Source organism: Lepidochelys kempii, chromosome 1 (genome assembly GCF_965140285.1).
Source record: "Lepidochelys kempii isolate rLepKem1 chromosome 1, rLepKem1.hap1, whole genome shotgun sequence".
NCBI lineage: Eukaryota > Metazoa > Chordata > Testudines > Cheloniidae > Lepidochelys > Lepidochelys kempii.
In genome coordinates, this window is record NC_136380.1 from 265202013 (window position 1) to 265216548 (window position 14536).

Below are 14536 nucleotides of genomic sequence, written 5' to 3' on the forward strand. Positions count from 1 at the left end.
AAAACGGGTAATCCTTTTTTTCCCTTTCTTTCTTGATCCATCATGAATTGCCAACTCCCATTCAGAGTGATGGCCCAGCATGAATGATTCTGCTAATATCACATCACCTGCATGAAATCCTACTGGAACTGTTTTTTTGGGGGATGTGTTAAATCCCCCCCCCCCTTTTTTTTTTCAAAACTTCATAGATTCATAGATATTTAGGCCAGAAGGGACCATTATGATCATCTAGTCTGACCTCCTGCACAATGCAGGCCACAGAATTTCACCCACCACTCCTAAAAAAGACCTCACACCTATATCTGTGCTATTGAAGTCCTCAAATTGTAGTTTGAAGACCTCAAGGAGCAGAGAATCCTCCAGCAAGTGACCCGTGCCCCATGCTACAGAGGAAGGCGAAAAACCTCCAGGGCCTTCCAATCTGCCCTGGAGGAAAATTCCTTCCCGACCCCAAATATGGCGATCAGCTAAACCCTGAGCATATGGGCAAGATTCATCAGCCAGATACTACAGAAAATTCTTTCCCGGGTAACTTGGATCTTACCCCATCTAAAAACCCATCACCGGCCATTGGGCCTATTTACCATGAATATTTAATTACCAAAACCATGTTATCCCATCATACCATCTCCTCCATAAACTTATCAAGTTTAATCTTAAAGCAAGATAGATCTTTTGCCCCCACTATTTCCCTCGGAAGGCTATTCCAAAACTTCACTCCTCTGATGGTTAGAAACCTTCGTCTAATTTCTAATCTAAATTTCCTAGTGGCCAGTTTATATCCATTTGTTCTTGTGTCCACATTGGTACTGAGTTTAAATAATTCCTCTCCCTCTCTGGTATTTATCCCTCTGATATATTTATAGAGAGCAATCATATCTCCCCTCAACCTTCTTTTAGTTAGGCTAAACAAGCCAAGCTCCCTGAGTCTCCTTTCATAAGACAAGTTTTCCATTCCTCGGATCATCCTAGTAGCCCTTCTCTGTACCTGTTCCAGTTTGAATTCATCCTTCTTAAACATGGGAGACCAGAACTGCACACAGTATTCCAGGTGAGGTCTCACCAGTGCCTTATATAACGGTACTAAAACCTCCTTATCCCTACTGGAAATACCTCTCCTGATGCATCCCAAGACGACATTAGCTTTTTTCACAGCCATATCACATTGGCAGCTCATAGTCATCCTATGATCAACCAATACTCCAAGGTCCTTTTCCTCCTCCGTTACTTCTAGTTGATGCGTCCCTAGCTTATAACTAAAATTCTTGTTATTAATCCCTAAATGCATGACCTTACACTTCTCACTATTAAATTTCATCCTATTCCTATTACTCCAGTTTACAAGGTCATCCAGATCCTCCTGTAGGGTATCCCTGTCCTTCTCTAAATTAGCAATACCTCCCAGCTTTGTATCATCTGCAAACTTTATTAGCACACTCCCACTTTTTGTGCTCAGGTCAGTAATAAAAAGATTAAATAAGATTGGTCCCAAAACTGATCCTTGAGGAACTCCACTGGTAACCTCCCTCCAACTTGACAGTTCACCTTTCAGTAGGACCCGTTGTAGTCTCCCCTTTAACCAATTCCCTATCCACCTTTCAATTTTCCTATTGATGCCCATCTTATCCAATTTAACTAATAATTCCCCATGTGGCACAGTATCAAACACCTTACTAAAATCTAAGTAAATTAGATCCACTGCGTTTCCTTTATCTAAAAAATCTGTTACTCTCTCAAAGAAGGAGATCAGGTTGGTTTGGCACGATCTACCTTTTGTAAAACCATGTTGTATTTTGTCCCATTTACCATTGACTTCAATGTCCTTAACTACCTTCTCCTTCAAAATTTTTTCCAAGACCTTGCATACTACAGATGTCAAACTAACAGGCCTATAATTACCCGGATCACTTTTTTTCCCTTTCTTAAAAATAGGAACTATGTTAGCAATTCTCCAATCATACGGTACAACCCCTGAGTTTACAGATTCATTAAAAATTCTTGCTAATGGGCTTGCAATTTCTTGTGCCAATTCTTGTGCAGTTTTGCAAAGTTTCTTTTAAAAAATTATAGACAAAATGCAACATATTCCAAAACTTGCAATATTGGAAAAAACTGATTCTTGAAACTGATACTTCTTTTGCCCTGAATGGGCAAAGAGCTATTGGCTACACAGTTCTGTGCTATATATTAGTAGTGTGTTATAAGTCTCAAGATTGTGCCTTGTGTATGATGTGGCGTACAAGAAGGGACATAAAAGTAGCATCCTGGTGCAATACTACAAATTGTTTTAATATACACCTGAAGTGGCTGAAGATCATTCTTGGTCCCAAGGGTTGATAGGACTAGAGGGGAAATTTACCAGTGTGAATGTATTTGGGAAGGGAAATGTGGAGATGGAAGGGAAGTCCCAGATAATAGTTGTTGAAGAAAGGAAGATCAAGGAAATGAGATCTAAAAAGGAATAGAGTTCAGTTACCCACATTTTTAAAAATAATGACTCCCAGCTTTTTGGACTCATGAAGAATGATTGATTCATTATAACTGTTTTAATAAAATGAACACAAAGTTCTGATGCACAGCCTTGAATCCTGTTGTTACTAAGCCATGGCACACTTTTTGGGTTTGATCTTGCAAGGTGCTGAGCTATTTGGCACTGATCCATCAAAGCACCTAAGTGGATGCTTAATTCTAAGCACATGAGTAATCCTGTTGAAATCAATGGGATTACTTGTATACTTAAAGCTAAGCATATGTTTATGTATTTAATTATTCCTATGAAGATTGCTGCAATCCATCAGCCCTGGCTGATGCAGAAAAAAAAGCATTTGTAGTAAAATATTGTTTCTTCTCTTGTTACAGAGTGATGGAGGAGCGTGACATTCTCCTGTATTGTGATCTTCATGGTCATAGCAGAAAAGAGAATGTCTTCATGTATGGCTGTGATGGTGGGGAGCAAGTGGAGGTGCCATGCTTGCACCAACGCATCTTTCCTCTCATGATGAGCAAGAACTGCCCAGATAAGGTAAGCAAGTCGCTAACTTGAAATAGTCCTTTACTATACTAAATTAAATCTGTGTAAGCCAATTTGATTTGCTAAAATGTCAGTCAGTTGGAAACAAACTTAGTAAAGATACTAAGCATTACAAGATTGTGCTTTTATTGATAAAAAGACTTCTGATTGGCTAAAACACACAACAGATCCGTTCTCTAAATCAATAGGGATTCAGCAATTCAATAATAGCACAACACACAAACCGTCACACTAGATTTATTACTGTAGCATTTGAGTCTAATTGTTTTCTTCAGAAAACAATGATGAGGTGATCCAAAGCTCCATGTGGCCCAGGATACCAAATTATTGATTTGTTCACCCATGACAGAAGAGCTATTCAGACTTTTACTAAACATGCATCTCACACCATCTTAGTGTTAAAAAGAGAATTGGAGGCTTTGAGGGGCTGGCCCAGTAGTCTGATGCTAGTTCTACTAATGGGGATAGTATGAACAGCAGTATTAAAAGATGTTACACGTGTAAGGATTACAAATCCTTGTTAAAGTAAAACAAACTGGTATAATCAAAGGCAGATTCTCATTCCACCCACCACTCTGTTGTACCTAAATATCGAAAGACTGTCATGCACCATGTGTGATGCAATACCTATGTACTACAGGGTGAAAGAAGGATGGATTGAACCTTTAACTATTTTCCTATTTTGGCTTGAAAGTTTTACACATTAGTGAGGTTAAGAAGAAACTGGTATCTTCATCTCTACGTTAGTAGGAAAGGGTGCTCCTTAAAAGACAGGGAACTGACCCTACATCCTCCTTTCAAGTTTTCATTCCCAGACTGCAATTTCAAAGTACAGAAAAGCAAAGAAGGGACAGGTCGAGTAGTGATGTGGAAGATGGGCATCCGCAACAGCTATACTTTGGAAGCCACTTTTTGTGGCTCTAAACTAGGTAAGGCCTTTTTTATTCAAGGGAGATTGTAGGGGTCATCAAACAAAATCTGGTTTTGATTGTTTGTTTTTACAGATGCAGTAGTGATCTGTGATGGTTTTAGCTATCATCCTCAAAGAATACTATTTAACAGAGAGAAATGACAAATTCTATGAAGTTAGAGTGAGCATTTTAACACAGGGTATGCATACGTTAACTTTCAGGCCACAGTTATTACAGACATGTACTGGAAACCAATACATAATTAATTAGTGGGCCTGCCTACCAAATTAAATGAAATTGCTAGAAATAGATATGCCAGAAACAATTGTACAAATGAGTGGAGAGATTGCTTATTGAGGATAGTTGGTGAGAGGCGAGGAGAAATGTTATTAGTCCCAAACTGGTTTTGTTTAAAGTAATGTCATATATAATTCCACCCCTCTGAGACACTCACAATGGGGACACTGTCTACAGTGTCAAAGCATGGATTTAGAATTTTCTGTAGGTGCCGCTCCATCAGTAATAGCGATAGGGAAGCTTTAGTGTGGACATAGAATCATAGAATATCAGGGTTGGAAGGGACCCCAGAAGGTCATCTAGTCCAACCCCCTGCTCAAAGCAGGACCAATTCCCAGTTAAATCATCCCAGCCAGGGCTTTGTCAAGCCTGACCTTAAAAACCTCTAAGGAAGGAGATTCTACCACCTCCCTAGGTAACGCATTCCAGTGTTTCACCACCCTCTTAGTGAAAAAGTTTTTCCTAATATCCAATCTAAACCTCCCCCACTGCAACTTGAGACCATTACTCCTCGTTCTGTCATCTGCTACCATTGAGAACAGTCTAGAGCCATCCTCTTTGGAACCCCCTTTCAGGTAGTTGAAAGCAGCTATCAAATCCCCCCTCATTCTTCTCTTCTGCAGGCTAAACAATCCCAGCTCCCTCAGCCTCTCCTCATAAGTCATGTGTTCCAGACCCCTAATCATTTTTGTTGCCCTTCGCTGGACTCTCTCCAATTTATCCACATCCTTCTTGAAGTGTGGGGCCCAAAACTGGACACAGTACTCCAGATGAGGCCTCACCAATGTCGAATAGAGGGGAACGATCACGTCCCTCGATCTGCTCGCTATGCCCCTACTTATACATCCCAAAATGCCACTGGCCTTCTTGGCAACAAGGGCACACTGCTGACTCATATCCAGCTTCTCGTCCACTGTCACCCCTAGGTCCTTTTCCGCAGAACTGCTGCCTAGCCATTCGGTCCCTAGTCTGTAGCTGTGCATTGGGTTCTTCCGTCCTAAGTGCAGGACCCTGCACTTATCCTTATTGAACCTCATCAGGCTGACATGTCTGCAGCATTCTTACGCTGTCTGGACAAGAGCTTCCACCATTGTTGCACCAGTGGGGAAGTACAGGTCAAATTTGTCTTAGGGTAGAAAAGGCCATAATGGCTATAAAAGAGGGTGTTTGCTTGCCCAGAGAAAGGAGGAGATCACACACAGACCAAGATAGAGTGCTGACCAGACACATAGCTTTTCCAGGTCCAGAATGTCAGAGCTTTGCTATAGGAACTATTCAGTGGTTATTATCCCAAAACTTTTGGACAGCTGGCCTAACATTTTGTGCAGTCTCTAGAATGAACAAGTGTATTCAATTTGATTTGTAATTACATGACTTTTCTTTCTATTTTCTATTTGGTGTGCTAAATAAGCTGTGCTTTATTTAAGGTCATTTTGGTTTTATTGACTGCCAATGTGGAGAATTACTGTGAGCCACTCCTGAAAGAAGGGTATGAACCTCTGACCTCTGGTGAAAGGTGGAGGGACACTAAGAAGCACTAACTTCCTTATTTGATCAAAAGCATGGGGACCAACAGATCTATTCCAAGAAGTTTTGCTCATACTCTGGCTTCAGTCAGATGGAGCACAGGAACAACAAGACAATGTCATAATCATGTCATTTGAGCTTTGTATTGAGAGGGTAGAAAACTGTTCTAAGATGTCTTGGAAAACCAACAGCCTTCACAAGGGCTTTGGAAGGGTGGAGTGTTTTTCTGGGAGCTATATTATAAGTTTGTGGAGCAGCGACTAGTCTTGAACCAAAGAAATTTTAACTTACTTTCAACCACCAGGCTGAAAATATCACTGCAGGGAGGGAGCAGGACAGTTATGTCTTCATTTGTGAGTATCTCTGTTGATGTTTCAGGTAATAGAGGGGGCACTCACTTCCACACTGAAGACTTAGAGTCAATAGGATACCATTTCTGTGATGCCCTCTTGGATTACTGTGATCCAGACAAGAGTAAGGTAAGAAAAGTCCTTCTTAGAACTAGTGGAATAAAAGTATTTCTGTGATAAAATGTGACACTCTGTAAAGTAATAACAACAAACACTATATTGGTTTTGATAAGTGCCTTTCAATAAGGCAATGGACTTCATTATTAACTAAGTGTATGATCTTCCCTAGTATTATCTGTGTCTGAAAGAATTAGAGGAAATGGTGAAGCAGGAAGTTAAGACAAACTCCGAGAATCTTAATTGTGACTCAGATGCTTCTGTAACAGATGCCATGTTAGACAAAGATTCCAGGTAAATCAAAACTATTGAGAGATACTGAGATGTATTCTACCTTATTGTGCACTTTGGTAAAGAGGACTACACTAGGTATTAGAATAATTACCAATAATTTAATTTTGAAATTACTGGAAGATAATTATATATGAATCTCAGGTTGAGTCTTTAATGGTCAGTTGGCTGTGGATAGAACCTCCTTATCTGCGCAAGCTTTGCCCTGTCCTACAATAGAAAGGTAGGATCTCATTTAGCTCAGTGTGGGGTTTGAAGGCTCTTAGGGAAAGATGGAATTGCACTGACTGTAAACTGATGCAGAACTTGATCAGCTGTGTTATGTAAATCAATACACTATTTTTTGACTGTACATGTTTGCAGAGAAGTCTAGCTGTAGGACAAAGGGTATCACTTGCTTCAGTGTAGACTAATGTACAGTAGAATCTCAGAGTTACGAATACTAGAGTTACAAACTGACCACTCAACAACATACCTTATTTGGAACCGGAAATACGCAATCAGGCAGCAACAGAGGCAGGGGGGAAAAAGTAAATACAGTACAGTATTGTGTTAGATGTAAACTACTAAAATAATAAATAGAAAACACCATTTTTCTTCTTCATAGTAAAGTTTCGAAGCAGTATTAAGTCAATGTTCAATTGTAAACTTTTGAAAGAACAGCCATAATGTTTTATTCACAGTTATGAACATTTCAGACTTACAAACAATCTCCATTCCTGAGGTGTTTGTAACTCTGAGGTTCTACTGTATTGCTGTAGAAAGGAGCCAGTCTGAAGTCCTGTACTCCATTTAGCTATAGAATAGGTCCATCATAAGCAATAGCAAAACAAGATTCCCCACAATGGCCAGCAATGTGCTTCTCCCCGAATGATCCACCCCTAGATATCACGTGGGAGTTCAATCTCCAGGGCCCAATCAGTCGTTGATCTCATTGCTGAAACTGACAAGTTAATTAATGACAATTGTGCAGGTGATTAATGAGATGTGGATATTGGCCTATTGTGAATAGTTCGGAGATCTCCAAACTCGTTTCACAAGGAGTAATATTTTGTAATTTTTTGAAAATCTTGATGCTTCTAATTAATACAGCAAATGAAATATCTCTTGGCCCTTGTCAGTGCATTATTTTCAAAACTGCCTCTTCAAAATACCCTCTGCATTATGAATTACTAAAAAGTACACCTCCCAAATCTGAAGTCTTCACTCCTCTTGGTGAATAATAAGCAAATGAAGAGATGAAGTTTTTGTTTTTATTTTTTTGTTTTTTAATACAAACAGGCCTATCTTAGGGTATGTCTACACTACGAAATTAGGTCGAATTTATAGAAGTCGGTTTTTTAGAAATCGGTTTTATATATTCGAGTGTGTGTGTCCCCACAGAAAATGCTCTAAGTGCATTAAGTGCATTAACTCGGCGGAGCGCTTCCACAGTACCGAGGCAAGCGTTGACTTCCGGAGCATTGCACTGTGGGTAGCTATCCCACAGTTCCCGCAGTCTCCGCTGCCCATTGGAATTCTGGGTTGAGATCCCAATGCCTGATGGGGCTAAAACATTGTCGCGGGTGGTTCTGGGTACATATCGTCAGGCCCCCGTTCCCTCCCTCCCCCCGTGAAAGCAAGGGCAGACAATCATTTCGCGCCTTTTTTCCTGAGTTACCTGTGCAGACGCCATACCACGGCAAGCATGGAGCCCGCTCAGGTAACCGTCACCCTATGTCTCCTGGGTGCTGGCAGACGCGGTACGGCTTTGCTGCACAGTAGCAGCAACCCATTGCCTTCTGGCAGCAGATGGTGCAATACGACTGGTAGTCGTCCTCGTCGTGTCCGAGGTGCTCCTGGCCACGTCGGCTGGGAGCGCCTGGGCAGACATGGGCGCAGGGACTAAATTTGGAGTGACTTGACCAGGTCATTCTCTTTAGTCCTGCAGTCCTATTGAACCGTCTTATGGTGAGCGGGCAGGCGATACGGACTGCTAGCAGTCGTACTGTACCATCTTCTGCCAGGCAGGCAAGAGATGAGGATTGCTAGCAGTCGTATTGTACCATCTTATGCCAGACAGGCAAGAGATGAAGATGGCTAGCAGTCGTAGTGTACCATCTTCTGCCAAGCAGCCATGAGATGTGGATGGCATGCAGTCCTTCTGCACCGTCTGCTGCCAGCCAAAGATGTAAAAGATAGATGGAGTGGGTCAGAACAAGAAATAGACCAGATTTGTTTTGTACTCATTTGCCTCCTCCCCTGTCTAGATCACACTGCAGTCACTCACAGAGAAGGTGCAGCGAGGTAAATCTAGCCATGTATCAATCAGAGGCCAGGCTAACCTCCTTGTTCCAATAACAACGATAACTTAGGTGCACCATTTCTTATTGGAACCCTCCGTGCAGTCCTGCCTGAAATACTCCTTGATGTACAGGCACACCCTTTGTTGATTTTAGCTCCCTGAAGCCAACCCTGTAAGCCATGTCGTCAGTCGCCCCTCCCTCCGTCAGAGCAATGGCAGAAAATCGTTCCGCGCCTTTTTTCTGTGCGGACGCCATACCAAGGCAAGCATGGAGGACGCTGAGCTCATTTTGGCAATTAGGAGCACATTAAACACCACACGCATTATCCAGCAGTATATGCAGCACCAGAACATGGCAACGCGATACCGGGCGAGGAGGCGACGTCAGCGCGGTCCCGTGAGTGATCAGGACATGGACACAGATTTCTCTGAAAGCATGGGCCCTGCCAATGCATGCATCATGGTGCTAATGGGGCAGGTTCATGCTGTGGAACGCCGATTCTGGGCTCGGGAAACAAGCACAGACTGGTGGGACCGCATAGTGTTGCAGGTCTGGGACGATTCCCAGTGGCTGCGAAACTTTCGCATGCGTAAGGGCACTTTCATGGAACTTTGTGACTTGCTTTCCCCTGCCCTGAAGCGCATGAATACCAGGATGAGAGCAGCCCTCACAGTTGAGAAGCGAGTGGCGATAGCCCTGTGGAAGCTTGCAACGCCAGACAGCTACCGGTCAGTTGGGAATCAATTTGGAGTGGGCAAATCTACTGTGGGGGCTGCTGTTATGCAAGTAGCTCACGCAATCAAAGATCTGCTGATATCAAGGGTAGTGACCCTGGGAAATGTGCAGGTCATAGTGGATGGCTTTGCTGCAATGGGATTCCCTAACTGTGGTGGGGCTATAGACGGAACCCATATCCCTATCTTGGCACCGGAGCACCAAGCCGCCGAGTACATAAACCGCAAGGGGTACTTTTCGATAGTGCTGCAAGCTCTGGTGGATCACAAGGGACGTTTCACCAACCTCAACGTGGGATGGCCGGGAAAGGTGCATGATGCTCGCATCTTCAGGAACTCTGGTCTGTTTCAAAAGCTGCAGGAAGGGACTTTATTCCCAGACCAGAAAATAACTGTTGGGGATGTTGAAATGCCTATATGTATCCTTGGGGACCCAGCCTACCCCTTAATGCCATGGCTCATGAAGCCGTACACAGGCAGCCTGGACAGTAGTCAGGAGCTGTTCAACTACAGGCTGAGCAAGTGCAGAATGGTGGTAGAATGTGCATTTGGACGTTTAAAGGCGCGCTGGCGCAGTTTACTGACTCGCTTAGACCTCAGCGAAACCAATATTCCCACTGTTATTACTGCTTGCTGTGTGCTCCACAATATCTGTCAGAGTAAGGGGGAGACGTTTATGGCGGGGTGGGAGGCTGAGGCAAATCGCCTAGCTGCTGGTTACGCGCAGCCAGACACCAGGGCAGTTAGAAGAGCACAGGAGGGCGCGGTACGCATCAGAGAAGCTTTGAAAACCAGTTTCATGACTGGCCAGGCTACGGTGTGAAAGTTCTGTTTGTTTCTCCTTGATGAAACCCCCCACCCCTTGGTTCACTCTACTTCCCTGTAAGCTAACCACCCTCCTCTCCTCCCTTTAATCACCGCTTGCAGAGGCAATAAAGTCATTGCTGCTTCACAGTCATGCATTCGTTATTCATTCATCACACAAATAGGGAGATGACTACCAAGGTATCCCAGGAGGGGTGGTGGATTCATAGATTCATAGATATTTATGCCAGAAGGGACCATTATGATCATCTAGTCTGACCTCCTGCACAATGCAGGCCACAGAATTTCACCCACCACTCCTAAAAAAGACCTCACACCTATATCTGTGCTATTGAAGTCCTCAAATTGTAGTTTGAAGACCTCAAGGAGCAGAGAATCCTCCAGCAAGTGACCCGTGCCCCATGCTACAGAGGAAGGCGAAAAACCTCCAGGGCCTTCCAATCTGCCCTGGAGGAAAATTCCTTCCCGACCCCAAATATGGCGATCAGCTAAACCCTGAGCATGTGGGCAAGATTCATCAGCCAGATACTACAGAAAATTCTTTCCCGGGTAACTTGGATCTTACCCCATCTAAAAACCCATCACAGGCCATTGGGCCTATTTACCATGAATATTTAATTACCAAAACCATGTTATCCCATCATACCATCTTCTCCATAAACTTATCGAGTTTAATCTTAAAGCAAGATAGATCTTTTGCCCCCACTACTTCCCTCGGAAGGCTATTCCAAAACTTCACTCCTCTGATGGTTAGAAACCTTCGTCTAATTTCTAATCTAAATTTCCTAGTGGCCAGTTTATATCCATTTGTTCTTGTGTCCACATTGGTACTGAGTTTAAATAATTCCTCTCCCTCTCTGGTATTTATCCCTCTGATATATTTATAGAGAGCAATCATATCTCCCCTCAACCTTCTTTTAGTTAGGCTAAACAAGCCAAGCTCCCTGAGTCTCCTTTCATAAGACAAGTTTTCCATTCCTCGGATCATCCTAGTAGCCCTTCTCTGTACCTGTTCCAGTTTGAATTCATCCTTCTTAAACATGGGAGACCAGAACTGCACACAGTATTCCAGGTGAGGTCTCACCAGTGCCTTATATAATGGTACTAAAACCTCCTTATCCCTACTGGAAATACCTCTCCTGATGCATCCCAAGACGACATTAGCTTTTTTCACAGCCATATCACATTGGCAGCTCATAGTCATCCTATGATCAACCAATACTCCAAGGTCCTTTTCCTCCTCCGTTACTTCTAGTTGATGCGTCCCTAGCTTATAACTAAAATTCTTGTTATTAATCCCTAAATGCATGACCTTACACTTCTCACTATTAAATTTCATCCTATTCCTATTACTCCAGTTTACAAGGTCATCCAGATCCTCCTGTAGGGTATCCCTGTCCTTCTCTAAATTAGCAATACCTCCCAGCTTTGTATCATCTGCAAACTTTATTAGCACACTCCCACTTTTTGTGCCCAGGTCAGTAATAAAAAGATTAAATAAGATTGGTCCCAAAACTGATCCTTGAGGAACTCCACTGGTAACCTCCCTCCAACTTGACAGTTCACCTTTCAGTAGGACCCGTTGTAGTCTCCCCTTTAACCAATTCCCTATCCACCTTTCAATTTTCCTATTGATGCCCATCTTATCCAATTTAACTAATAATTCCCCATGTGGCACAGTATCAAACGCCTTACTAAAATCTAAGTAAATTAGATCCACTGCGTTTCCTTTATCTAAAAAATCTGTTACTCTCTCAAAGAAGGAGATCAGGTTGGTTTGGCACGATCTACCTTTTGTAAAACCATGTTGTATTTTGTCCCATTTACCATTGACTTCAATGTCCTTAACTACCTTCTCCTTCAAAATTTTTTCCAAGACCTTGCATACTACAGATGTCAAACTAACAGGCCTATAATTACCCGGATCACTTTTTTTCCCTTTCTTAAAAATAGGAACTATGTTAGCAATTCTCCAATCATACGGTACAACCCCTGAGTTTACAGATTCATTAAAAATTCTTGCTAATGGGCTTGCAATTTCTTGTGCCAATTCTTTTAATATTCTTGGATGAAGATTATCTGGGCCCCCCGATTTAGTCCCATTAAGCTGTTTGAGTTTCGCTTCTACCTCAGATATGGTGATGTCTACCTCCATATCCTCATTCCCATTTATCATGCTACCATTATCCCTAAGATCCTCTTTAATCTTATTAAAGACTGAGGCAAAGTATTTGTTTAGATATTGGGCCATGCCTAGATTATCCTTGACCTCCACTCCATCCTCAGTTTTTAGCGGTCCCACTTCTTCTTTCTTTGTTTTCTTCCTATTTATATGACTATAGAACCTTTTACTATTGGTTTTAATTCCCTTTGCAAGGTCCAACTCTACTTGACTTTTAGCCTGTCTCACTTTATCCCTACATATTCTGACCTCAATAAGGTAGCTTTCCTTACTGATCCCTCCCTTCTTCCACTCCCTATATGCTTTCTGCTTTTTCTTAATTACCTCTCTAAGATGCTTGCTTATTCAGCTTGGTCTACAACTCCTGCCTATGAATTTTTTCCCCTTTCTTGGGATGCAGGCTTCCGATAGCTTCTGCAGCTTTAATTTAAAATAATCCCAGGCCTCCTCTACCTTTAAACCCATAAATTCTTCAGTCCAATCCACTTCCCTAACTAATTTCCTTAATTTTTGAAAGTGGAGGAGGGAAGGAAAATGCCACACAGCACTTTAAGCACAGCACTTTAAAAGTTTACAACTTTAAAATTTATTGAATGACAGCCTTCTTTTTTTTGGGCAATCCTCTGTGGTGGAGTGGCTGGTTGGCCGGAGGCCCCCCCACCGCGTTCTTGGGCATCTGGGTGTGGAGGCTATGGAACTTGGGGAGGAGGGCGGTTGGTTACAGAGAGGCAGCAGTGGCAGTCTGTGCTCCAGCTGCCTTTGCTGCAGCTCAACCATACACTGGAGCATACTGGTTTGGTCCTGCAGCAGCCTCAGCATTGAATCCTGCCTCCTCTCATCACGCTGCTGCCACATTTGAGCTTCAGCCCTCTCTTCAGCCCGCCACTTACTCTCTTCAGCCCGCCACCTCTCCTCCCGGTCATTTTGTGCTTTCCTGCACTCTGACATTATTTGCCTCCACGCATTCGTCTGTGCTCTGTCAGTGTGGGAGGACAGCATGAGCTCGGAGAACATTTCATCGCGAGTGCGTTTTTTTTTCTTTCTAAGCTTCACTAGCCTCTGGGAAGGAGAAGATCCTGTGATCATTGAAACACATGCAGCTGGTGGAGAAAAAAAAAGGGACAGCGGTATTTAAAAAGACACATTTTATAAAACAGTGGCTACACTCTTTCAGGGTAAACCTTGCTGTTAACATTACATACATAGCACATGTGCTTTCGTTACAAGGTTGCATTTTGCCTCCTCCCACCGCGTGACTACCCCCTCAACCTTCCCCCCTCCCTGTGGCTAACAGCGGGGAACATTTCTGTTTAGCCACAGGCAAACAGCCCAGCAGGAATGGGCTCCTCTGAGTGTCCCCTGAAGAAAAGCACTCTATTTCAACCAGGTGACCATGAATTATATCTCACTCTCCTGAGGATAACACAGAGAGATAAAGAACGGATTTTGGTTGAATGCCAGCAAACATACACTGCAATGCTTTGTTCTACAGTGATTCCCGAGTACGTGCTACTGGCCTGGAGTGGTAAAGTGTCCTACCATGAAGGACGCAATAAGTTTGCCCTCCCCAGAAACCTTTTGCAAAGGCTTTAGGACTACATCTAGGAGAACCGCAAATGCCAGGGCAAAGTAATCCTTTCACATGCTTGCTTTTAAACCATGTATAGCATTTTAAAAGGTACACTCACCAGAGGTCCCTTCTCCGCCTGCTGGGTCCAGGAGGCAGCCTTGGGTGGGTTCGGGGGGTACTGGCTCCAGGTCCAGGGTGAGAAACAGTTCCTGGCTGTCGGGAAAACCGGTTTCTCCGCTTGCTTGCTGTGAGCTATCTACAACCTCCTCCTCATCATCATCTTCTTCGTCCCCAAAACCTGCTTCCGTATTGCCTCCATCTCCATTGAAGGAGTCAAACAACACGGCTGGGGTAGTGGTGGCTGAACCCCCTAAAATGGCATGCAGCTCATCATAGAAGCGGCATGTTTGGGGCTC

At 43.2% G+C, this 14536-nt stretch overlaps 1 protein-coding gene across 1 annotated transcript in view; it reads left to right on the top strand.

Moving 5' to 3' along the window:
* The window catches only part of AGBL3 (AGBL carboxypeptidase 3), a 68725-nt gene that overhangs the window by 19585 nt on the left and 34604 nt on the right, over positions 1-14536 (top strand). Inside the window, exons 8-11 of the mRNA XM_073330928.1 lie at positions 2860-3022; positions 3834-3960; positions 6145-6245; positions 6406-6527. Of these exons, the coding sequence (XP_073187029.1) occupies positions 2860-3022; positions 3834-3960; positions 6145-6245; positions 6406-6527 (513 nt within the window). The remainder of the gene's footprint in view (positions 1-2859; positions 3023-3833; positions 3961-6144; positions 6246-6405; positions 6528-14536) is intronic.